General features: G+C 42.7%; 1 protein-coding gene and 1 long non-coding RNA gene across 4 annotated transcripts in view; both read right to left on the reverse strand.

The window, feature by feature from the left end:
• The window catches only part of SLK (STE20 like kinase), a 53,258-nt gene extending 50,152 nt beyond the window's left edge, over nucleotides 1-3,106 (reverse strand). For 2 of the 3 annotated variants that reach the window (XM_036336071.1, XM_036336069.1), the window contains exon 1: nucleotides 2,337-3,106. In XM_036336071.1, coding sequence (XP_036191964.1) covers nucleotides 2,337-2,486 — 150 coding nt within the window. In that variant the 5' untranslated portion in view covers nucleotides 2,487-3,106. The remainder of the gene's footprint in view (nucleotides 1-2,336) is intronic. The other variant, XM_036336070.1, reaches the window with a different exon arrangement.
• A 2,730-nt stretch (nucleotides 3,107-5,836) lies between these two features.
• On the reverse strand, nucleotides 5,837-24,220 carry LOC118670242. The gene is made up of 4 exons (XR_004972261.1): nucleotides 23,826-24,220; nucleotides 18,245-18,597; nucleotides 14,077-14,153; nucleotides 5,837-6,915 (listed from the first exon to the last, which is right to left on the reverse strand). It is a non-coding gene; the product is annotated as an uncharacterized LOC118670242 (long non-coding RNA).
• Between the last annotated feature and the right edge of the window lie 485 nt (nucleotides 24,221-24,705).

The raw sequence follows: 24,705 nt of genomic DNA on the forward strand, positions 1-24,705 counted from the left end.
TTATCCTTGACAATTTTATAGTGTTTCAACTATATGGAGTCTCTTATTTTTCAGAAATTTTTCAATTGATATCTCACTACAGAAAAATATGTTACACTTTGCAGAAAGAGTCATTAAATAATTAAATCCCAGAGCATTATTAACATGTCCACACAATCATTCTGTGCCATGGGAAAATAAGAAAATGGTTCACTATTTTCATAGGTCCCTTTTCCTGTCCCATCCTAGTTTGCTTCTGAATTCTAAATATAATAACAGTAATTTCTACCATTTAATGAGCCCTTTTTATGTGCCTTATATTTACTATCTCCTTTAATTTTCACACATTTAAGAGCAGGTCTTACTGATCAGGAAAAGTGAGACATGAAACGATTAAGTAATTTGTCCAAACTCACAGGCTGCTATTGAGGGAGCCAAGATATAGTACAACTCCAGGGCCAGTGTTTTAATACTGCAATGTTCTATTCAATAAAACACTTATACCAGGAAAACTGCCTATAATCACCTACCACCTTCTAACCACCGGATTCCAGGTGCCTTGAGTAACTTATTTTTGCCTTGCCCAGATAACTGCATACTCAGAATTCTGCTATGTGAAGAAATCAAAACAAACGTTTGGGGAAATCTATGATTCTCCAGCTAAGAAAATGGAAGTCCAGAGAAGTTAAGTGTTCTGTCCAAGACCCCAGAGCTGGTTTGTGACAGCCAACACTAAAGCACAATTCCCCAGAGTGATCTTCCCACCACACTAAAAGCCCTTCTTCCTACATACATCTGAACTGTAAACTCCCTTTGGAACCCATTCTCTATCCTCCACACTAGCTCTGAAGTTTACTTTGCCAACTTTCACAGCATACAATAGCTTCAATAGCACTCACATGAGGTAACATACATTCTCTCATTTCAACAAATACAGAGAGATACACATGTGCTAAGGCAATTGATGAACCCAAATGTTTATCATAATTTTGGCCTCCGGTTTTATCATAAAAACATAAACATGTTAACTATAACATGTAACAGTGCCATAGTCGCCTTGTGAAGAATGTGTTCTGAAAGCACACAGAGAGTGTATGCTTCAGCCTAAGTAAAGAATGAGCAAGGCAAGGGGCTGTGAGACGCATCTGAGGCAGAGCAAAGGCAGAGGTGCGCTGGTGCTTAGAAAGGAGGGCGAAATTCTATCATTTTTACCAATGGACATCCAAGTAAAAAACAACAGTACATACTGGGTCAGAAAACCTGAGTTCAAATCTAAACTGTGAGACGGACTAAATCTGACTTGTGTGACTTTGAACAATTTCTGACTCCCGGTGTCCTCATCTGTGAAATGTACATACCACCGACCTGTCTACCTCACCGGACTTTCGTGGGCCAAATTATGTGAAAGTGCTTTAAAAACCGCAAAAAACCTGTATCAACATTAGTTCTTTTGTTTTCACGTGGATCTTTCCCCCAAACCTGTGTCTCATAAAAACCTCACCCTTCAGGATGAAAATATTCTAATGACATCATTCATATACCCTTACGGGGTAGTAAACTGCTAACACACTAATGCCTTCAGGTTGAAACATCGAGACTCTTTCTACTGAAACATAAATAAATAAACAAACAAACAAATAAATAAAGTGTGCTGTTTTTAATTTCTTAAGCACTCGTATTGACTTCCAGTCAATGCTTCCTCTGCAACTAGTACTAAATGCAGGTTTTCTTCTGGAAATTTTCTATCAGAAATTCCACTCCATTTTATAGTTCGTTGTGAAGCAACCAATTCAGGAATAGTGTGCGAGTAGCAATCACTGTGCTCTCGCCCCAATACGTGGGTTATGTATGTACTCCCTATAGACACAACCAAGCTTATGCCCTGACTCTAAAAAAGAGACTGGTTTAGCGCAATCATACACATGATTGCAAACAGCTAGTGGACAAATATAAAGCCACTGAAAAGTATAATGAGTTCCTATAATAAGTATGGATTTAAAATGCTTTGAAGGCCACAATCTGATCCCTGCTTTAAATTAGAGCTTCTCCCCCCCCCCCCCACTTCCTTTAAAGTTTGACAGCGCAGCCCGTAGAATAATAACCCCACCTCCCTTTAGCAATCACTCTTTAAAGTTCAACCTTAAACCCCAGTGTCTCGGCTGCTCCTTGGATGACAGCCTGGATAAAGTTCCGATGCACGTTTCCGAAGTCAAAGGATGGGCAAGAGACAGGAAAGGGACAAGGGGCGGGGAGAGGGGGAGCGCGGGGGGGGGGGGGGGGGGGGGGGGTCCTCTCGCCGCTCCAGGACCGTGGCTGTTTTCTCTCACAAGCGCAACTTCCCGTTTTCTCCCTCTTACCTTGTACACTTTCCCAAAGGCTCCGTCGCCCAATTCTCCTATAATTTCCCAAAACTCCTCAGGGTTCAGGTCCCTCTTCACATGTTCGTACTGCTTCTTCTTCTTCTCGCTCCCCAACTTGAAGATCTTACGGAAATTGAAGAAGGACATTTTTCCTCCCAACAGAGTTCCTGGCACTTAAGGACTAAAACAACAATAAAAGGCAAAGTTTCTCCTCCCTCTTCTCCCGCGCGAGCCCGGCAGGCGACGGCGGCGGCGGGCGCGGGCTCTCCCGGCTCCCGCCGCTCCGGCTGGGCGTCCCGGAGAAGGCGGGGCGCGACTCGGGCTCCGACCCACGGGGTGGGAGCGGGGGGGTGGGGGGTAGAGGCTGCGCGGGCGGTCCCTCGGCCGAGCCCGGCCCGCGGGCCGCGCGGTGGGCGCCTTGCCCCCTGTCGGCCCTAGGGGGGCGGCACCTGCCCGACTCTGTCCCAAACCGGCCCAGCCCGATGGGTCCGAGCGGTCCAGACGCCCGCGGTCGCCGCGGCTTAGGCCCGTGTCACGGCGAGTCTCCAGGGGCGGCGGCCACTCCGGGCAAGGGACGCGGCCGGCGACCTCTGGGGCCGGCAGTCCACAGGCCGCGCTCTCCCGCCTCCGGCCTCGATCCCCGGGGTCCCCTCCGCAGCTGTCCGCTCCCGCGGCGCGAGGCCCGCGCGTCCCCTCGGCTCCCGGGTTCCGCCGCCGCCGCCTCCTCGCTCCCTTCCCAGCCCACACTGCCTCGTTCTGGAGCGCGCGCCGACGCCGACGCCGACGCCAATGCCGCAGCGCGCCCGCGCGCTCCGCAGGTCGCGCGCCCCGCTCAACGCGCGCTCGCGTGGGGGCGTGCCCTCTGGCCCCGCGCACGCGCGCTGAGCTCGGCTCGCTGGCGGCCTGGAGGGGCTCGGAGGCGTCCCGCCTGCGGTGCGACGTGGACTCGGGCGTTCCTCGCTCCTTACGCATTGTTCCCCATTTACCCTGTAAGCCCTAAAAATCCTCTCAGTCCAGGATTTGGGTGGAGTTGCCCCCGCGGGCACGACCCTGTCGACGTTGCTAGCGGATGTTGCCTCCATTCTGGATCTGAGAAATGTTGTAAACACTGAAAGCTGAGCTGTACCGATGGGGGCCCGAAAGGATTTTTTCGCTTTCAAATGAGTCCAGGAGTACAGTGAGAGGAGCACGTGTGATGGCTGGGAGCTTCGGAGCTAGAGATTGGCAGCTCTGTGACCTTGGGCAGTAACCTTTCCTTTCTTACGGAGAGGAGTGAATGAGGCAATGGACATAAGCCGTTTTCGCGGTCCCTGCTCAATTTTAGTTCTTGCTGTTGTTACAAGTGTGCAGGTAAGCCCGATAGTGTGACTAGGGTGGTTGAGCGTGGACTTAGGAACCAAGAGGTCACGATTGAATTCCCCATCAGGGCACATGCCCAGGTTGCAGGTTCGATCCCCAATAGAGGGTGTGCAGGTGGCAGCCGATCAATGATTCTCATCTTTGATGTTTCTATCTCTCTATCCCTCTCCCTCCTCTCTGAAATCAATTTTTAAAAAATGTTTTTTTAAGTGTGCAGGTAGATAGACATAGATAATATGAAGCATGTAAACCCACTTCTCGAATGATGACCACGACCCTCCTTGAGGGTAATCTACCTTCTGCTGGCCGCTTCAACAGCCGTATTCCTGTGCCACCCTTCCTGACTCCATCTGAACGACTTACTACCTCGGCTTCCTGATCTGCCTCTGGCCCCTTGGGCAGCATGAGTGAGAGAAGGCTTGGGCCATGTGGGCGTTGGCTGGAATCTACCAGATAGTGACCTGCCTTCCTGTTCTCCACCAGAAAGGAGCACTTTTAGGGCAGTGGCTTGTTACTCATCATTGTATCCAAGAACCTGACAACATTCCTGGCATATAATGAGAAGGCAGATCCCTTGAATGAATGGAAGTTATCTGGAGCAGAGGCCAAATTGCTATCTATATAAGGCCCAACCATTTTTCCCTCCAGCCCCAAAACTCTTCTTCCAGTGAGAAGGTTAAAATAATTTTGTTTCTCAAGATCCCTCTTTTTTTTTTCATAGTTTATTAAGGTAGAATTGATATGCAACAAACTGTACATATTTAAAATATACGATTTCATGTTTTGACAGATGTATACACCTGTGGCGATAAAAACTAATCTATTTTTAACTATTATTATTTATGCAGGTGGCACTAAATGTAAAGGTAATAAATACATACTCATTGTGGAAAATTTTTAAATGCACAAAGAATAAAATAAGAAGCAAACACATACTTTAATTCTACCATCCAGATATAAACATTGGTAAGATTATATTGTATTTCCAAACAGGACTTTTTGGCTGTGGATGGGCTTTTATTTACATGGATTAAATTATACTGAATATAAAGGTTTGCACCCTACATATTTCATATTCCCATTCCATTAGTAACTGTTTCCTTAAAACATGAAATATTTAGATTCTCAGCATTAGATAAAATATTGATGAATATCTCTACAAATCCTTTTCTACATATTTGATTATTTTCTTAGGGAATTACCAGAAGCAAATTTGGGTCAAAGGGTTTAAGTCTGTTTCCTTTTTTTGCTATTTTCAAAATAGAAAAACCTTTACTGTTTTCTCAAATTAAAAGATAGTAAATCCTTGTTGTAAATTAACTGAAATAATATAGAAATGATAAATTAGGAACCTGTCTGTAATTCTCCCATTCTGCCTCCCCCGTACCCAACTTCAATCCCAACCTAACTACTGTGTAAGTTAAGCCTATGAGCAAGAGAGAACTTTTGGGGAGTTAACAACAACAAAAAAAAGTTCTAAAATTATATTGTAGTAATGATTACACAACTGTGTACATTTAAAAAAATACTTCTAAAAATGTAAGCATAGAAAAGAATTTGGTTAAATCTCTCTCTCTACATATATATCTTACTTTTTAGAAAAATATGTTTTTATTTATTTTTATTGGGTTTTTTTTATTGATTTTTAGATAGAGAGGAAGGGAGAGGGAGAGAGAGAGAGAAACATAGAATGGCTGCCTCCTGCATGTCCCCTACTGGGTTTTGCCCTGGCCCAGAATTTAACCAGGGACCTCTTGGTCCATGGGACGACACTCAATTCACTGAGGCAGACCAGCTGGGCTATATATATTTTTTAAATATAAAAATGGTGTCAAATATGAATCATGGATATCTTTCCATACCAGTACAAATAGATCTATCCAATCATCCTATATAATAAAAGGCTAATATGCAAATTGACCAAACGGTGGAAACAGTCGCTATGATGCACACTGACCACCAGGGGGCAGATGCTCAATGCAGGAGCTGCCCCCTGGTGATCAGTGCACTCCCACAGGGGGAATGCCGCTCAACCAGAAGCCCTGAGCTGGGCTCATGGCTGGTGAGCACAGCAGCGGTGGCAGGAGCCTCTCCCACCTCCACAGCTCCCCTCGGGGGAGCAGGCCTAAGTCAGCAGTCGAACATCCCCCGAGGGCTCCCGGACTGCAAGAGGGCAGAGGCCGGGCTGAAGGACCCCCACGAGTGCACAAATTTCATGCACTGAGCTTCTAGTTTTTAACAAGTGCATGGAGTCCCAGGGTACAGCTCAACCACGTTTTATTTAAACATTTCTCTATTGGTAGGCATTTAGGTAGTTTCCAATTTTTTGTTATCATAAACAACACTGCAGTGAGCATGCATATACAAGCATCTTTGTGTATTTGATTGTATTTTCTTAAGATAAAATACAAGAAGTGGAGTTACTGAGTCAAAGATCATATTCAGAATTTTTTTCCTGTATTGCCAAATTGGCCAGTAGAACAATTATACTAATTTATACTCCTACTAGCAATATGTGAGAGTGCTAGTCTCACCACACCTCAATAGCACCAAGGTCTTATCTCATCTTTTTAATCATTGTCAAGCTGATAGTTCAAAATAACCTCTCATTTACAATTCTGATTATTAATGATGTAACACTTTTTCATATGTATATTGGCCACTTTATCTTATTTTATGAATTGCCTCATCATGTCAAATAATAATATCAAATGGCATTGTTAATATTGTGTAAATGAGGTGATCAAGTATAACATACTTTGGTGAAATGATGAGAGAGTTAATAGGAGTTTATACATTTTTTCCATGAAGTTATAGCCACAGAAATTATTTAATAATACCAGTGAGATGTCATTTTAGACAGATTCAGATTTTCCCAGTAATGACCTTGATAGCTAGATGTTTGTGTTATTTGTAAACCATAGTTTGACTTCCTGGAATTTTTAAACCTTTGAAAGTGAAGTTTAACCAGTGGCCATGTAAAGTATTCATTTAATACACAATTTTTTGGCTCCACTCACCTTAAAAATAGTTTAAGACATTCTCACTAATAGCTTGGTGAGGGGAGAACTATCTTCACAATTTGCCAGGTAACTGACCTTCACTGAAAATAATAAGGATATCATTTAAAATTAAAATTGAACCCTGGCCTGGGTAGCTAAGTTGGTTGGAGTATACCTGATGGGCCAAGGTCGAGAGTTGATCACCGTCAGGGTACCTGTGGGAATCAACAAATGAGTGCATGAGTGAGTGAAGCAGCAAGTTGATGTTTCTCTCTTCTCCTCCCCTCTCCTCCCCTCTCCTCCTCTCCCCTCCCATCCTCTCTCCTCTCCTTCTTCCTCTTCCTCCCTTCCTCCCTCCCTTCCTCCCTTCCTCCCTCTCTCTCTGAAAATCAATTTAAATTTTTTAATTAAAAATCAAATATGTATTGAGTGCTTACTATACCAGCACTGTGCTTAGTGGTTTACATGCATTATCTCAGTTAAACCTCATATCAACCCTATGAATAGCCCCCATAAAAGTAAGAAAAACTGAGATAGTTACTCAGAGATTATAATAGCACATTGAACTGGAATCCAGATCTTGGTAAATCAAACTCCCTAGCTTTGAACAACTAAGATGGTCTGTAATAGCTACCTCACGGAGGTAGCCCAATATCTTCCTATTCCATAAATTTGTGTTGAATAATGAATGAAAATGAATGAACTTTATACCTATTGAAAGCAAATTTCACATCAATTCCTTCCCCTTCCTTATTTCTAATTTAGGCAGCAAATTTACTACTAAGTTCTTTAAGTGCTACTGTGTAGGTTACATGGAAGTTGCAAATTCCTTTGGTGTACAAGGACTGTGGTATAAATACATTTGTCTATCCTTGTGGAGTTACATTTTTAGAAAGAAATATTTTCTCAGGTATTTTTTAAAAGTAACCTGCAATCATGACAGTTATTCTCCTGAAATAGGATTGTGTGTCATTCAGAAAATTCCAAAACGGATTTTTGGTCTTTTTCTTCTTCTTCTTTTCCTACTTTAAAAGTAAACAAATCACCTGGTAAGCTATTTTTGTTTCAAAAGGGGAATCTAAAAATATCCTCCCTTCTACATTAGTGTCCCTTCTTGCGTCATACAGAACTGTTGCACTCACACTCCCACCCTCTCCTCATCCCTAGCTGCCTCTGCTGAAATGAATCATAAACATTTGGCAGTGTAATGGCAAGTCTTAACATATTCAAATCTGGGGGAATTAAAAAATAAAAACTCTACAGGCATACTTGTTTTACAAGTGGCACTCACATTCCAGTTTTAAAATTTAGATACCACATCTTTTGAACTTTAAGGACTTAAGTGGTCAATATGGAATTCCTCTCATTCAGACATTAGCTGCAGCCTTCATGCAGCCAATCCTTTGTGATTTATAAAAGCCTCTGTGCTATTCTGTTGCCCATACTTTTATGCCCTGCAGTTCTTCTTTGTTTCATAAGGCAAACAAGTTGGATGTGATCGTTTTTTTGTTTTTTTTTTAGCACTGGCTCAGAATTGTTTGTCACATCATTAACTATCTCTGTGGGCAAGTCACTACTCGACACTATGAGGCTTACACATGAGTTTCATTTTTAACAGCGGTGGCTTCAGGGAGTTGAAACAATTCAGAAAGACCCAGAAAATAGAATAACTGCTAAGGTATGACTTGAATAGTAGGTAGCTTCTTCAATATGAACTTTAAGAGCCCTTGTAACTGTAAAAATTCTGTTTTCATTGTGTCCCTAACTTTAGCTGCCTTATACATATACTAGTAATTATGTCCATTTTTCTGACACAGTTGTGACTGAGGAGTAAATAAATGCAGTCCGGAATTTCAGAAAGAAGGGCTTATCTGTCAAAACTCATTGAGAATCCTGTTTCCACCAAAAGCTATTTTTGGATAACCCTTCAGAAATGTACCTAGTAAGATAAGAAAGCCTGCCACATGCCTTTGAGGATTGGGTGGGATGTTTTCAGAGTAATGTCAGTGGCTATCTTCCAAAAGACATTTTCAGGTTTTCCCCTTAAGGAAATAACAAGTTCTTGCTATCGTTTCATAATCTTCCTCCTTAACTCTTCTAATCTTTCAGAGCAGCACGTTTTTAATGAAAACCTTATTACTGCACATTCCTGTTTCACAAAGCCGCCACAACAGCTAGAGACCAAATAAGACTGTGGCTTATTAGAGTCACAAGACACTGCCTATTTGTCTGGGAAATCACGAAATTTTCTATTTCTGTGACTCAGGTTTCGTGCTGCTGCAGGAGGAAATGAACCAATATAGATTCCGATTAGAGCCACATCTATTTTCAAGTTTTTATTCATCTGAACTTTATAAAATGGCCATTTCTAACAAAAATGAACCAATTATTTGTGACTGAGGGTTCCACTGGGGGAGAAAAAATGTATTTCAGAATTGACTCTTTAAATAACTGTTTAGAATTGCCACCTTTCATCCATTCCTTCATTCATCAGATGGTCTCAATTTTCTACTATGTGCTAGGCAGTATCCTACTATATACTCCTGTAGGGATGACTAGAGAATCAGCCAGAATCAAAACAGACCAAAAAAAAAAAACCACACAAAACAAAACAAAACCCTGCAGCCTCTTGGAACTTGTATTCTCTCTCTCTTTTTTCTTTTTAAGAAATAGATTTCTTTTTTTAAATATATGTATATTTGTATTGATTTCAAAGAGGAAGGCAGAGGGAGAGATAGAAACATCAGTGATGAGAGAGAATCATTGGTTGGCTGTTTCCTGCACGCCCCCCAATGGGGATGAAGCCAGCAGCCCAACCAGGGCATGTGCCCTGACCAGGAATTGAACTGTGACCTCCTGGTTCATAGGTTGAGTCTCAACCATTGAGCAACACCAGTTGGGTGGAACTTAATTCTCAATGATTAAGTGGAATGTAGACAAATAATAAAAGATATTATCTTCTAACCCAGGGCAATTTTTCGCCTCACACACATGCAATTTGGCAATTTCTGCAGACTTTTTTTAGGTGTCACAACTGGGAGAGGAGGTGCTACTGGCCACTGGTAGGTAGGGATCAGAAATGCTGCTCAACATCTTACAATGCCCAAGACAGCTCCCCATCCCTGCCTCCAAAAAAGAGTTATCCAGCTCAGGTTGAGAAACCCTGTACTAATCTTTAGTATTGGAGATCATGATGTTGGTTACCCTCGAGGAGTTAGTGACTAGAAGAGGTCACAAGGGGAGACCTCTGGATGCTGACTACATGGGTGGGTTTATTATGAAAAAATTCACTAGACTCTGCTCTTATAATTTGTATGTTTTTCTGTATGTGTAATTTTAACATATAGCCACTACATATTTTTTAAACTCCTCCTGTCAAGAGGGGTGTCTATGAATCTCAGAGCTATGACTGCTTAACCAATATAATATGGCAGAAGTGACACTGCCAGTTTCCAGACCGATTCCTTAAGAAATTGGCAGTTTCTACTTCCTGTCACTTGGACACTCGGTCTTGAAAACTAGTCACCATGCTCTGAGAAAGTCCAAACAACCCATGATGAGGCCCATGTAGAGAGGCCTGGGAGGAAAGGAACATGGGTCCCAGGCCCTCAGTCCTAGTAGAGCTCCCACCTAACTGCAAGCATCAACTTGCCAGCCATGTGAATAAAACCTCTTGAAGTTATCTTCCAGCTTCTAGCCAAATGACCCCAGCTGACAGGAAGTGGAGAAGAGCCAAGCCTTCCCCACTGAGCCCTGCCCAGCAGATTCATGAAGTAAATAAGCAATTGCTGTTCATTTAAGGCACTAAGTTTTAGGGACGTTTGTTAAGCAACAATATGTAACTGAAACAATATTAAGTAAATCAAAATGTTACTTTAAAAAGGAGTACTATATGCCATAGCTGGTTTGGCTCAGTGGATAGAGCGTTGGCCTGAGGACTGAAGGGTTCGGGTTCGATTCCAGCCCAGGGCACATGCCTGGGTTGTGGGCTTGATCCCCAGTAGGGGGCATGCAGGAGGCAGTTGTTCAATGATTCTCTCTTATCATTGATATTTCTATCTCTCTCTCCCTCTCCCTTCCTCTCTGAAATCAATAAAAATAGATTTAAAAAAAAATAAACAGCAAGGAGTACTATAGCCATATCACTTGGGGAAATTCTTGGTTAAATAAAGTTTTAAAGCTTGTCTTACTGCAGAACTTTTTTTTAATCCTCACCTGAGGACATTTCCATTGATTTTTAGAGAGGGAATAGGAGAAAGAGAGAGAGAGAGAGAGAGAGAGAGAGAGAGAGAGAGAGAGAGAGGAAACATCAATGATTGCCTCCCACATGGGGCCAGGGATTGAACCTGCAACCTAGGTATGTGCCCTGACTGGGAATCGAAGCCTTAACCTTTCTGTGTACAGGACGACACTCCAACCAACTGAGCCACACCGGCCAGAGCTCACTACAGAACTTTTAATGGGCTAATGTGTTTTATTTTTCTTCACATGAGTATCCAGTATTTCTCAAACATTTTAACCCCAGAATCTGTATTTTAAAGTGCCATCTTGCAAGATTGATGTTAAATGGACCAGATATAAAGAAAACTAGACTGACCTTTCAATAATTCAGTAAACTGAAATTTTAACTCTTAAAATTGCAGAGTTAATATCAGGGTAGTTTGAACTGGAAATTTCATATGTAGTATAGTCAATCCTGATAATCAGCTGAAATATCTTAAATTTGCCTAATGAAAAATTTTAAATTATGAAATATTCTAATGGCAGTTAAAAAGAAAAACTTATATGGCATCTCAGCAGTTATTTCAAAGTCCCTGAGATCGATGGCTACATATGTTAAAATTTTAACTCTGCTTTTACTTGGAAGGTTATAGTAGCAGTGTATAGTTAGATATTGAATGTTATAGAATGCTTCCCGTATTTCCTTAAATTCTCACTTGATCTTAAATTGAACTACACAACATACTTCTAATATATTGATACAAATTTATTTTGTTGCCTATTTATTTGTCCAGGCCTTAAAAACATTGGACTGAAGTGGATAAATTGACATTTGATATCCTGTCTTGTATCTAGTGAAATTCAAGTTTATTCTTTATTGTAATCATCCAAAATCAAGTGGAGGTTTTGTTTCGGTTTTCTTATCAAAGACCAGTGCCCAGTTATCCCTCCCCACACATTCATTTCCCCCATGTTTCAGCTCAGATGTATCACTTCAGCATGAGGGAATTTTGGAATAAAAACTTTAGCATCACCCTAGCCGACTTGGCTCAGTGGATAGAGCGTCGGCCTGCGGACTGAAGGGTCGCGGGTTTGATTCTGGTCAAGGGCATATGCCTGGGTTGCAGGCTCAATCCCCAGTAGTGGGTGTGCAGGAGGCAGCTGATCAATGATTCTCTCTCATCATTGATGTTTCTCTCTCTCTCTCCCTTTCCCTTCCTCTCTGAAATCAATAAAAACATATTAAAACAAACAAACAAAAACTTCAGCATCACCTGGCCAGCTTGGCTCAGTGATTGAGTGTCAACCTATGAACCAGGAGGTCATGGTTCAATTCCCAGTCAGGGCACATGCCCGGGGTTGCAGGCTCAATCTCCAGTGTGGGGCGTGCAGGAGGCAGCCGATCAATGATTCTCATCATTGATGTTTCTCTCTCTCTCTCTCCCTTCCTCTCTGAAATCAATAAAAATAAATAATAAAAATACGTCAGCATCAAAGTACAGCATTATACAGACTAGGATACTGACCACTTTCCCAGGAACCCCTCGTTATCATTCTTCATTCAGATCCTCTCTTAGAGCCTGACCCCTGGAGATAGAGTTCTCCAGGCAGTCTTCTTTATCCCACTCTGGATATACCCCACCGAAATCAACAGTGCCCTCCTGATTTCCGTCCCATGACCACACTGCCCAGTCTTATCTACCCTGATCCATGCCTGACTGCTGGAAAAGTTATGTTCTGTTTGAACCTTTGTGTTCAAACTGTGCTGACTCTAATCACCTCACTCGCAAATCAACCAAGTTGGGCATTCTGGTTTCTAGATTTCTCTTTGGCTTGTGGAAAGACTAGTTGTTTTGTGTTTGTGTGTGCATCACACAAAAGCACACCCCTGAAAGGGTAAGGGGAGGCTGAAATTCAGTCCACATTTTATTAACTAGGTTGAGAGCCTGTGAGTCTGTCTACCCAAGGGACACCTTCTTCTTGTTTAAACAAAGATGATTTATAAAGCAGTGATGGCACTGGCCTCTGACTTAGACCTCAGTGTTGTCATTTAAACATCTGGGATGTTCCCTTTCTACCTTCTCTGTTACCTTAGGTTCTGTCCTATTCCATGGAATTTCAGGCATGTCCTTTAAATGGGGGAGATCTCCCCATCTTTGTGACTCTTCCTATAATATGAAAGCACTTAGGTGGTTTTTATACTTGTGGTTAACACCAATAATTTTATACTGTGATATGTAGGACATTTTGCTTCTAATCAATATTCACGAAAATCCTCAAAGCACAGGTTTCAAGTGGAACACTGCAAGTCCTTTTCAACATTAAGACTTTCTGTCTCACTTAGGAGACCATCCTAATTCTATTCTACAGCTTTGCCTTTCAAATGTTTGCTGGCTCACATAACAACAAGGATTAGAGAATTATTGAAGGATCAAGGCTGCTTTAAAGCCAAGTATTACTGCCATCCAATCCCAGAACCAATCTTGCTAAACCAACAAACTCAGAAGCACCAATTCCCTCCCAGAGGGCTTTCCTTCATCTTCTCCTCAAGCTGCATGATTTACTTTTCCAAAGGGAGGTTATGTTCCATTATGTTTTGATAGCATCCAGATTCTCCAGATAAACTCGTTTACAATGTGGTGTGCTCCTGTAAACCAGGCCAACTGAATTATTTTCAAATTATCCGATTGAGCTGGAAAAGCAAGCTAGCTCAATTATTAATGTAAAAGCACTAGTAGGTGATGTGCTTCTTCAGCTTCAATAAACACCATTTTTATTAAAGAATAATGGTTTTTGTATAGTCAAAGGATTTCTTACTTATGTGCTACACAGAAAGAAAAAAAATCAGTATTTCTTTAATTCCCAAGAGCAGGTGGAAAATTAACCAGAGATTTAGAACTACTTCAGTGAGTCTTAAACAATGAGAGGGTGGAAGCAGGATTTTAAAAAAAGAAGAAGAAGAAGAAAAGTGACTATTGCGATAGCTATGTTTGGTGCCAGGTGCGTACTGGAGATATGGGAGGTCGGGGGAGGGGAACGCTTTGTAAAATATATGATTGTCTAACCACTATGCTATACACCTGAAACCAATACAAAATAATATTGAAAATAAAAATAAATGAACAGTGATGTCTCTGACATAGGAGACATTTTACCTTTTACAATTTGCTTAACACAAGAAGTTAAGCACTCAGGAGGGACAGCAATCAAATGATGTTGGTCGATATCCTATCTAATAAAAGAGAAACATGGTAATTAGCGTACGACCACTACCCTTCCCATTGGCTAATCAGGGCAATATGCAAATTAACTGCCAGCCAAGATGGTGGCTGGCAGCCAGGCAGCTTAAAATGAACATGAAGCTTGCTTGCTTCAGTGACGGAGGACTCCAACGTTCCCCGCCTGCCACTGCAGGCCTCTGAGCTGCAACTCTAAGCAACTATGTTACAAATATAGAAGCTAAACAAACCCCCAGAAACCTGCTTTAGTCCGTCGGGCTTCAGCCAGCAGGATTGCAACTTTGTTTCAAATACAGAAGGTAAACAAAGGCCAGAAACCTGCTTTCAGCAGCGGAGGCCTAAGAGCTGGAGTCAAGCCTCAAAGCTAAAGCTGGCCCAGAATAAAAAAAGAAAAAGAAAAAAAAGGAGCGGTTGGGAGCTTCAGTCACTCGCCAGCCTGAAAACAGCCCTCAGCCCCTCACCCAGACTGGCCAGGCACCCCAGTGGGGACCCCCACCCTGAAGGGTGTGTGACCAGCTACAAACAGCCATCTTCCCCTCACCCAGGCTGGCCAGGCACCCCAGTGGGGACCCCCACTCTGATCCAGGACACCCTTTAGGGCAAACCAGCCAGCCCCACCCATGCACCAGGCCTCTATCCTATATAGTAAAAGGGTAATATGCCTCCCAGCACTGGGATCAGCAGAGCCGAGAGGCCTCCCGGCACTGGGATCAGTGTGACAGGGGGCAGCGCCCAAACCTCTGATCACCCTGCGGCTCTGTGTGTGACAGGGGGCGGGGCCACAACCTCCTTATCCGCCCTGCTCTGTTTGTGACAGGGGAAGGCACCCCAACCCCCTGATCAGCCCTGCTCTGTGCCTGATAGGGGGAGCTCCCCAACCCCCTGATCGCCCTGCAGCTCTGTGTGTGACAGGGTGTGGCGCCCCAACCCCCTGATCGGCCCTGCTCTGTGGGTGATAGAAGGCGGTGCCCCAACCCCCACCCCACAGGCCCTGCTCTGTGTGTGATGGGGTAGAGCCATAACCTCCCCATCAGCCCTGCCCTGAATGTGACAGTGGCGGCGCCCCAACCCCCTGATCCGCCCTGCTCTGTGTGTGACAGGGGGGAGCTCCCCAACCCCCTGATGGGCCCTGCTCTGTGCGTGACAGGGGGTGGCGCCGCAACCTCCCAATCGGCCCTACCCTGAGCGTGACTGAGGGTGGCATCGCAACCTCCCAATCCGCCCTGCTCTGTGCATGACAGGGGGTGGCGCCCCAACTCCCCAATCAGCCCTGCTCTGAGCCCGACCAGGGGCTGCACCTAGGGATTGGGCCTGCCCTCTGCCACCCAGGAGCAGGCCTAAGCCAGCAGGTCGTTATCTCCCAAGGGGTCCCAGACTGCGAGAGGGCACAGGCCAGGCTGAGGGACCCCTCCTCCCCCCTGAGTGCACAAATTTTTGTGCACCGGGCCTCTAGTCTAATATAATAATAGAAGAATATGCAAATTAGCCAGGATGCCATAACATCACGACTGATCTACAACTGGCAGAGAGGTACAGGAGGTCGGGGCAGTGGGTGGAGAGCTAAGGAGGGCGGGGCAGCCAGCTACCAGAGGCGGAGAGCTATGAGTGGTGGGGGGGTGGGGGGTGGCCAGCAGAAGCAAGCAGTAGCAAGCTACTCGCGCACCGATTTGTGCGCAGGGCTACTAGTTTTAATATAAGAAGCCAGAGTTGAGGAGCAAGAGCCAAAAGCCAGTGCTGTTCTTAGCTGTATCAGTTGTTATTGAAAGGGCTAACTGGGGTTTTATTGACAAACTTGAAGTGTCATTGGGCAGAATGACAGAAAACTGGCTTTGCTACAGGAGTGGTGCTAAATGTGTCACCCTCTACCCACTTCAAGACTGAAGGGCTTATTCCCTCGGGTGATAGGAGACAGTCCTCTCCAGAAATGACCTGCCAAAGAGTCCCCTCTCCCCAGGTAACATCTTCCTCATCCATTGACTTGTTGATGCCAGTGTACATCAAGGCCTGGCTCTCTTACCCCAATGCAAGACAACTCTGAAAGGCCATCTCAACTCCAGAGATCCCAACAGGCTTAGTGGAGACCTTTGCTGAGTCTATTTCACAGTCCACCTTCTCCCTGCCCAATCCTATTTCCTCTCCTTCCTTTCCACAGGTGTTAGACCCAACCGTGTTCTCCAAGAGATAAACTTTTGGGACATTTTAGCTCAGTCTCAGAGCTGCCTTCCCCAAAATCTCCTCCCCCTTTCCTCCCCCTACCCCAGCTGTTTAAAGATATAATTAACAAATATAACATTGGGTAAGTTTGAGGTGTACAACATGTTGATACACTTACATATTGCAAAATGATGATCACCATAGAGCTGTTAGCTAACTACTCTGTCACATCACATAATTACCATATCTTTTTTGTGGTGAGAACATTTAAGAACTACTTTCTTGCCCTAGCCGGTTTGGCTCAGTGGATGGAGCGTTGGCCTGCAGACTGAAGGGCCCCAGGTTTAATGAGCATGCAGGAGGCAACCAATCGATGTGTCTCTCTCACATCAGTGTTTTTCCCTGTCTTGTCCCTCTCCTTTCACTCTCTCTAAAAATCAGTAGAAAAAATATTCTTGGGTGAGGCTAAAAAAAACTACTCTCTTAACAACTTTCAAGTATACAATACAATATTATTAACTATAACTACTATGTTATACATTTGATCCCCAGAATTTATTCATCTTATAACTGGAAGTTTATACCTTTTGACCAATATCTTCCCTTTTCCCCCAACCTTATCCCCGCCCCCACCCTGGTACCACCATTTTAGTCTCTGTTTCTATGAGTTTGGCTTTTTTGGAATACTGTGTAAATAATACCATACAGTATTGTCTTTGTCTGACTTTGTATTTTATTTAGCATGATGCCCTCAAGGCCCACCCATGTTGTGACAAACGGCAGAATGTCGTTCTTTCTCATGGATGAATAAGATCCCATTGTGTGTGTGTGTTTGTGTATGTATTACATCTTTATCCATTCATCCACTGACAGATACTTATGTTGTTTTCACATCTTGGCTATGGTGAATAATGCTGCAATAAACATGGAAGTGTTTTCATCTTATTTTTGTTTTAAATAGTTAAGCCTGGCTGGCATGGGTCAGTGGTTGAGCATCAACCTATGAACCAGGAGGTCACAGTTCAATTCTCAGTCAGGGCACGTGCCCTGGTTGTGGTTTCAGGCTCACTCCCCAGTGTGGGACATGCAGGAGGCAGCCGATCAGTGATTCTCTCTTATTATTGATGTTTCTATCTCTCTCTTCCTCTTCCTCCCTCTCTGAAGTCAATAAAAAGATTTTTTCAAAAATAAATATAAGAAAATACCTTTATGATCTTGAGATAGGAAAGAATTCTCACATACAGTAAAAGAACAAGACCAATAAATTTAAACTTTCATACATCAAAGATACTTTAAACAAAGTAAAAATATAGGCTGTAGATTTGGAGAAAGTATTTGCAGTGAATGTAACTGATAAAACATTAGTGTCCAAAATACAGGGGTGGGGAAAGTAGGTTCACAGTTGTGAGTATGCAACGCACAGTTTATTATTTATTAACTAGAAGCCCAGCGTGCGAAATCATGCAGCCCTGCACACCTGCGTGCGCCTTGCTGCGCCCACCTTGCTGCGCCCACCCGCCAGACACCCGGTACCCGGGCCAGGCTGCTTCTCTCTAGCCACTGCCACCAGGCACCCAGGACCAGGGCTGCTTTGCTCTGGCCACCACCGCCACCCACCAGGTTCCCCATGGTTCCCCGTCTGGTTGTTGGTCATTATGGTGCTACAGCGCTATGGCCACAGGCCTTTTATAATATAGATTACTATATTATTTTCCATATGAATAGCTGAAAACCTACTTTTGCCAACCCCTGTATATAAAGTATTCCTACAAAACACTAGGACAATGAACCCCACCACCACCATGGATGAATATGCACTCACAGAAGAAGAAACTAAATGACAAGCATTTGAAAAGATGCTCAACAACACTCATAATCCTAAGCAAAATACAAATTAAAACAATGATTGCAGATCATCAAACTGACAAACCTCAGTGTTGATGAAGATGTAGATAGATCAGGGGAGATCCTCAGACACTGATCCATTGCAGTGGTTCTCAACCTTCCTAATGCAGCGACCCTTTCATACAGTTCCTCTCCTTGTGGTGACCCCCAATTTCATTGTTACAAATTGAACATAATTAAAGCATAGTGATTAATCACAAAAACAATATGTCATTATATATGTGTTTTCCGATGGTCTTAGGCGACCCCTGTGAAAGGGTCGTTCACCCCCAAAGGGGTCGCGACCCACAGGTTGAGAACCGCTGATTTAGAGATATGGCTGATGGAGGTCCTAGAGTCTTCTGATACTACCATTTCAAAGCATGGCTTCCACAGTCTCTGCAAAGAGAAAGACAGCACAGATTCAGTCATTCTTCTATGCTTACCTTGGAAGGAATACACAACACATCTGCTTAACAGCCCATTGGGACAACTAGTCTCAGCTACCAATCTTTTTTAAAAAATATTTTTTTATTGATTTCAGAGAGAAAGAGAGAGAATCATTAATGGGCTGCCTCCTGCATGCCCCCTACTGGGGATAGAGCCTGCAACCGGGCATATGCCCTTGACTGGAATTGAACCTCCGGACCCTTCAGTCTGCGGGCCAAGACTCCATCCACTGAGGCAAACGGGCCAGGGCTCAATCTAACTGCAAAGTAGGGTGAGAGATGTAGTCCTTTTGTGTGCCCAGAAGGAAGAAAATGAAATAGGATTTGGTGAACACATGTTATTCTCTTTGTCACATTTGATAAAATATTAAAATTTTATAAAATTGGTGGTAGGTAGACATTAATTTTTATTACTCTTTACATTTGCCTGTATGTTTAAATTTGTCATAATTGTTTTAAAATGAGGGAAATTAAGATACAGTGGGGCCTTGACTTACGAGTGTCCCGACTGAGATACCAGCTGTCTCTCGCGGATTTTTTTGCATTGAGTTGATAGAGTAATTTGAGTTAACGAGCTCGTTAAGGAGGTCTCTGAAGGAATTAAACTCATAAGTCAAGGACCCTCTGTAATTCAAATGACCTATCCAGTGTTACAGAGATAACAAGTGGTGAATTGGATTAGAACTGTCTCTCTCTAAGAAACTATTGTATTCCTGCCCTTGAGGAGGGCACAGTCCAGAGGTAGAAGAGACAGATGCATAAACAAATTATTTTAATATATTACAATTATCACAATGGAACATGAAGAAAGGTATGTTCAAAGTGCTCCTGATCATTATAAACTGGTAACATAATAACTGGAAACTTCTTTATGATCCCAGGAAGTTTTAAAATGCGCATGCACAGTTCATAAGGTCTATGTAATCTTCATTTATGAGAGCCAAACTTTTGTGGAGAGTTATTTCAGGAAATTCCTGAAGTAAAACTTTGCTTTGAACTCCACCCAATTCATGATCAGTCCGTACAGACTTGTTAGGGAGGTGCTGCTAAACTAATATATATTGTCTTGTTCAACCTCATGTCTTCAAGTAAGAAGTTCTTTGATCTTCTACACAAAAGAAGAATAGAGAGAAACAAGTTCCCAATGGAAAGGAGAATTGTTCAGCTTACTAGTATCAAAGTCTTATGCCTCATTGAAACATCCAGGCATTGGAACATTTAGACTCTCACACCTGTGGAAGTTGGAGTCTAAAAAGACCTAGCATATGACCACAGACACAATGATTGCTTCCAAAATTTATCTCTTTATATTCTCCACAAAGTAGTTAAAAAATATTCCCGTTGTATATACAACTATGTTTCTCCATGAGTTCCATAATCTAGTTCATTCACTCATTTTTGAGTTAGGGATGTAGTACTTAGCAAAACAGACATGGTTTCTGATCTCATGGAGCTTATAGTCCAGTTGGTGAAGTAGACATTAATCAAACAAGTACACCCATTAATATTTCATATATGGATAAAAGTTACAAAGAAAAATAAAGGGCATTGTAAAAGAGACTAGAGGCCACTAGGGTTTCCATTTAGAACAGGGGAAATAAGGAATACCAGTCTGGGGACTGGTAGCCTCCACAGCGGCTTCCCTGTCTTTGGGGCAGCCAGGGCATCTGCAGGATAAATTAGGCACTTTGGTCCCAGGTGCTGGCTCCCTCAGCCACAGACAGAATCCTGGGGAGCTGGAGCAGAGCCAGAGGAGCGAAATGGCGATGCCACCTGGTATCAGGAGGAAGAGCCAGAGAAACAGGACTTTATATCAGATCCCAATTATATCTCCTTTCTGGGATAACCAGGAAACATGGGTTAAAGCTTCAGCAGCACTTTCATATTTTCTATGCAAATTGTTTGAGAACAAATGTGAAAAGCATTGATATTTTATTGCCTTGTATAACTCATTAGGCTCATTTTTAACAACTCCTCATCACTTTTCCAATTTGTATAATGATGAATTAGATGTGCCATCCAATTGTCCCCTGGGGCCTTCCTTCCCATCCCATAGTTGGCTCAATTTCCATGGCTTTATGAAATTTTCAGGGTACTTAGGTTCTCTGCTGTCTGGGGCTTTACACATCTATATTAGAGTCTGTTTTGTAGCACAGGAGTTTGGATAACAAATTCCATCTCCTGTTGCGCCTACAGTGAGAGAAAGGTACCTCTTCGCTGAAGATTTTAGGGGAGTGGTGGAGAGGGTTTACATGGCAATGCCAAAGACTTTAAATGAACAGGTGTGCTGGTTAAAAAAGCCCAAATGTCAGGGCTGCTGTCACCGCACCCTGGCCTTGCTTCAAAGCACCAGTCAGCTACACATCTCAGTTACCAGCCAACGAGCCAAAGAAGTGCTCACGAGAGTGGAAAATGCTGCTTGCAGAACCCTAAGAGCCCACCAGGCATTGTGCTTCCTTCTTAGTAATGGAGGACATGAAATGCAACAATTCAATCTTTATTTTGAAGGGATGGCCCAGGTTAGCCCAGCCTCTCCACCCTTCAAAATTCACTACTGCAAATTCACTGTGTAGCAGAGCCTTGAATCTCTGTAGATTTAACTCCCTCCCTCTGAAGCACAAGTGTATTACCAAGACCTTCAACATACTGACACTGCTGGCTCACCTAGTGTGATTAATATGATATCATTGATATAGCAGACCTATTTGATGTACTATTTTCTCCAAACTTCCAAGAGTCATCGTAGTAGTGTGATAGCACCATCTCATTGGGTCCTTGCCATGGTGAACTATATCATGGGAGAATGCTCTCTTATCAATGAATTCTTCCTTATCCAATTGTTCATTCCCCTCACTCCCACTCCCCTTAACCATGCATACTCAGGATCTATACTTTTCCAGCTTCTGCCAGTACAGTTCCTTCAAGGAATAGTCTCTTTTCTCCTTAGCAGGACCATCACTTATGTTGTGATTTAATTCTAATTACTGGTTTGCAGTAGGAAGTGGGAGTGGTGGAGTGAGTAAGATTCTTTGAGTAAAGGCAATAATCTTTCTTGCAAGGCAACTCTTGAGAGTGGGGAGTGCAAACTTTTAACCTGGAGAGTGGGCCCCTTCGGCAACCCAGAGGATTCAGAGGAAATCTGGGGAGTCAAGATGTACAAGAATATCAACCCACTTGTCCCCATCCCATATCACGAGATCTCAATCCTTCCCAATTAAGGCCAGGACTTTGAGATAGCCAACTTGCTATGATTGAGAATTCTGCCTTCACTGGAGCTCTGCTACCTTATAATTTAAGTTCTGTGCCTCAACCTCAGGAGGTCTGGCCTCTTCAGTTGGTGATTAATCACTCTCTGCCTTTCTTGTCTTTCTCCAGTAGGAGCTATCCCAGTCCATTGGCCTTAAATTACTACTTTCCCTGAACATCTGGATGCCCAGAGTGCTGCACCCTCCAGCTCATTCTCTTCTGCTGGCAAACCATCCTAGTTTGTCACTGCTGAAAGTTTTACAGTTTGCACTGCTCCCTCCTCAGGGCCTCTAGTGAGGGGTTCTTGTTACCAGCCAGTCAGCAGGTAACCCAACTCCAAAATCTTATTTTAGAATCTGCCTCCTAAGACCACCCTACTCTTGTTCCAATTATTGTTCATTCAGGTTCATTCAGACTCTTAGACTCTAGGATTGCCTGCAGGGGTATATTAGGGAGAGCTTTCAGGAGCTGCTCCTGTGAGGGGGTGAAGGAAGCAGAATCAGGTAGAGGGAGAAGCTGAATTGTAGGTCAGGTGTAACAGAGGCCTCAGCTGACCCTATAGGGAGCTCTGACGCTGAAATGGACAATCAGAAATGTCTTGAATTGAAGATTGGGGCTGGCTGCATCAATTGGTTACTGACCCTGAGGACAAGGCCTGATTTTGAGTGAGGCAATTTCCTGAGTAGGGTGTCAACTGTGAGCTCATACTACCAGCTCTGGTGAAAACAGTGCCTTGGTCCGGAAGTGGGGATCTGGGTGGCATACTATGACATCTACTACAGATAGGATGACCAGGGGCAACCAGGAGTGAGGGTAGCCCAGGACATGGGGATATCAGTGCTAAAGCTGGAGCAGTCCCAAGCAAACAAGGAGATTTGGTTGCCCTAGAAACCCTGACCTTAAAATACTAAAGGGAGGTGTAAATTTGTCAACTATCATTTTCTCGATAACATTGAATATGTATTAATAGAATATACATCAGTAGTTAAGAAGCTAGGCCATTGAATGAATTTTCAAGGAGTAGCTTAACTACAAAAGGCCATTAGGATAGTATTTGACCTGTAATCTTTAGTGGGTGAATCATGGAACAGGAATAGTAACATTTCTTAAGGCAGGTCCCTGACACAAAAACAGAGTAGAAGTTGCTCAAGTCTGGCCACTATAAGGAAAAAAAAGAGCATATCAGAAAAACTAGAAACAGCATAGATTCCAGGTCAGCTAGCAACAGCACCAGAATCGCCTGAGGACTTTATTGCTAAAGCAGAACCCCACCAGCAGAAATACTAATTTGGCACCTAGAGGGTGAGGTGCCTTTTTAACAGGGTTCCTCAGGGTTTCTGATGCAAGTGACAGCAGATCACAATCTAAGAAACATTGTACTGTCTCTACCATGCATTTCTCTTAGCCAATCATGTTTTTAAGTTTCTAGCAAGTCAGGTTGCCAGGTAAAATACAGGACATTCAGTTAAATTTTCATTTCATATAAACAATACTTTTTAGTATAAATATGGGTCATGGGAACATGTAATAAAATAAGTATATAACATCAATATAATGCTATGATAAAATAGTATATATGAATAACATTATAAATTATATGATTAAATTAAAAGATATGCAATATTGTCGTACTATAAAAAGTATAAATTATTAATAGCAATAAATTATTTATTGTTTACTTGAAATTCAAATTTAACTGGGCATCCTGCATTTTTTACTTGCTAAATCTGCCAATCCTGCTTTCAAGGGAATTTTTAAATACACAAAAATAGAAAGAATAGAATAAACCCACATGTAACCATCTCCCTGCTTGGACAATTATCAACATTTTGCAGAGATGCAGAAATAATTAAGTCCTTAAGTAACTTATCATCAAGTTGGGGCAACATAATAAACATTCAAGAAATAAGTGCTAAAATGTGTAATACTGACTGTAAGTACTGCTGGAGTTCAACGAAGGGAGCATCAGTGCTTACTGGAGTTGATGAAGTGATCTTGGAGTTGAGATTGTGTTGGGCCCTGTAAAATCTGTATTAGTTGAGCAGGCTTTCCCAAGCAGAGCAACCAGCGTGACCAGGTTGAATTCACCAGGTTCTATAAAAGTCTCTCTCCATTTGAAAGCACACTCACCTCCCCATGCTTCACACTTTCATCTACAGGGCCCACAGCAGCTGTCACCCATTCAGCTAATATACATCGAGCACTACTGAAAATTACATCATCGGGACCTATTAGCTCTTAAACATGTCAGCACAATGGCTGTTCAATCTTCTCTGGGTGACTCATTAATTAACCTCTGCAATACTCTGTCTTTGACATCATTGGAGAGTTCAATTTTTCCTCGATTGAAAGTAGCCCTGGGGAGAATGATAAATTGATAAGAAAAACAAAATTCTATTCCATTGGCCAGCTTTATGCTAATGCTTATGAAATGCCATGGCTACTTGAGCCTATTGATACATGTCAAATAATTAAGAAAAATACGGGATAATGCTATAGCTCATCTCTTAAATTACATTAACATTTAAAATGGTCTATTTTTCTATGCAAGTGACAATAACACAAAATGTGGGGTTTTATACATTTAATAAGTTTTTACTTTCTAATTTCTCTCAACTTTAAATGCAACTAATTCAAATAGGATGAAAACTTGAAAAAATATTTTCTTGAAATATATAGTTACAGATCAAGAAACATTAAATATACTCAAGAGTCCTTTCATTCTTCTATTCTCAGTCACCACCCCCAACTAAAGGGTAACCACTATCCTGACTTCTAACACCATAGAATAGTTTTGCCTGGTTTTATTCTT

This window comes from Myotis myotis, unplaced genomic scaffold (assembly GCF_014108235.1).
Source record: "Myotis myotis isolate mMyoMyo1 unplaced genomic scaffold, mMyoMyo1.p scaffold_m19_p_15, whole genome shotgun sequence".
Classification (NCBI taxonomy): domain Eukaryota; kingdom Metazoa; phylum Chordata; class Mammalia; order Chiroptera; family Vespertilionidae; genus Myotis; species Myotis myotis.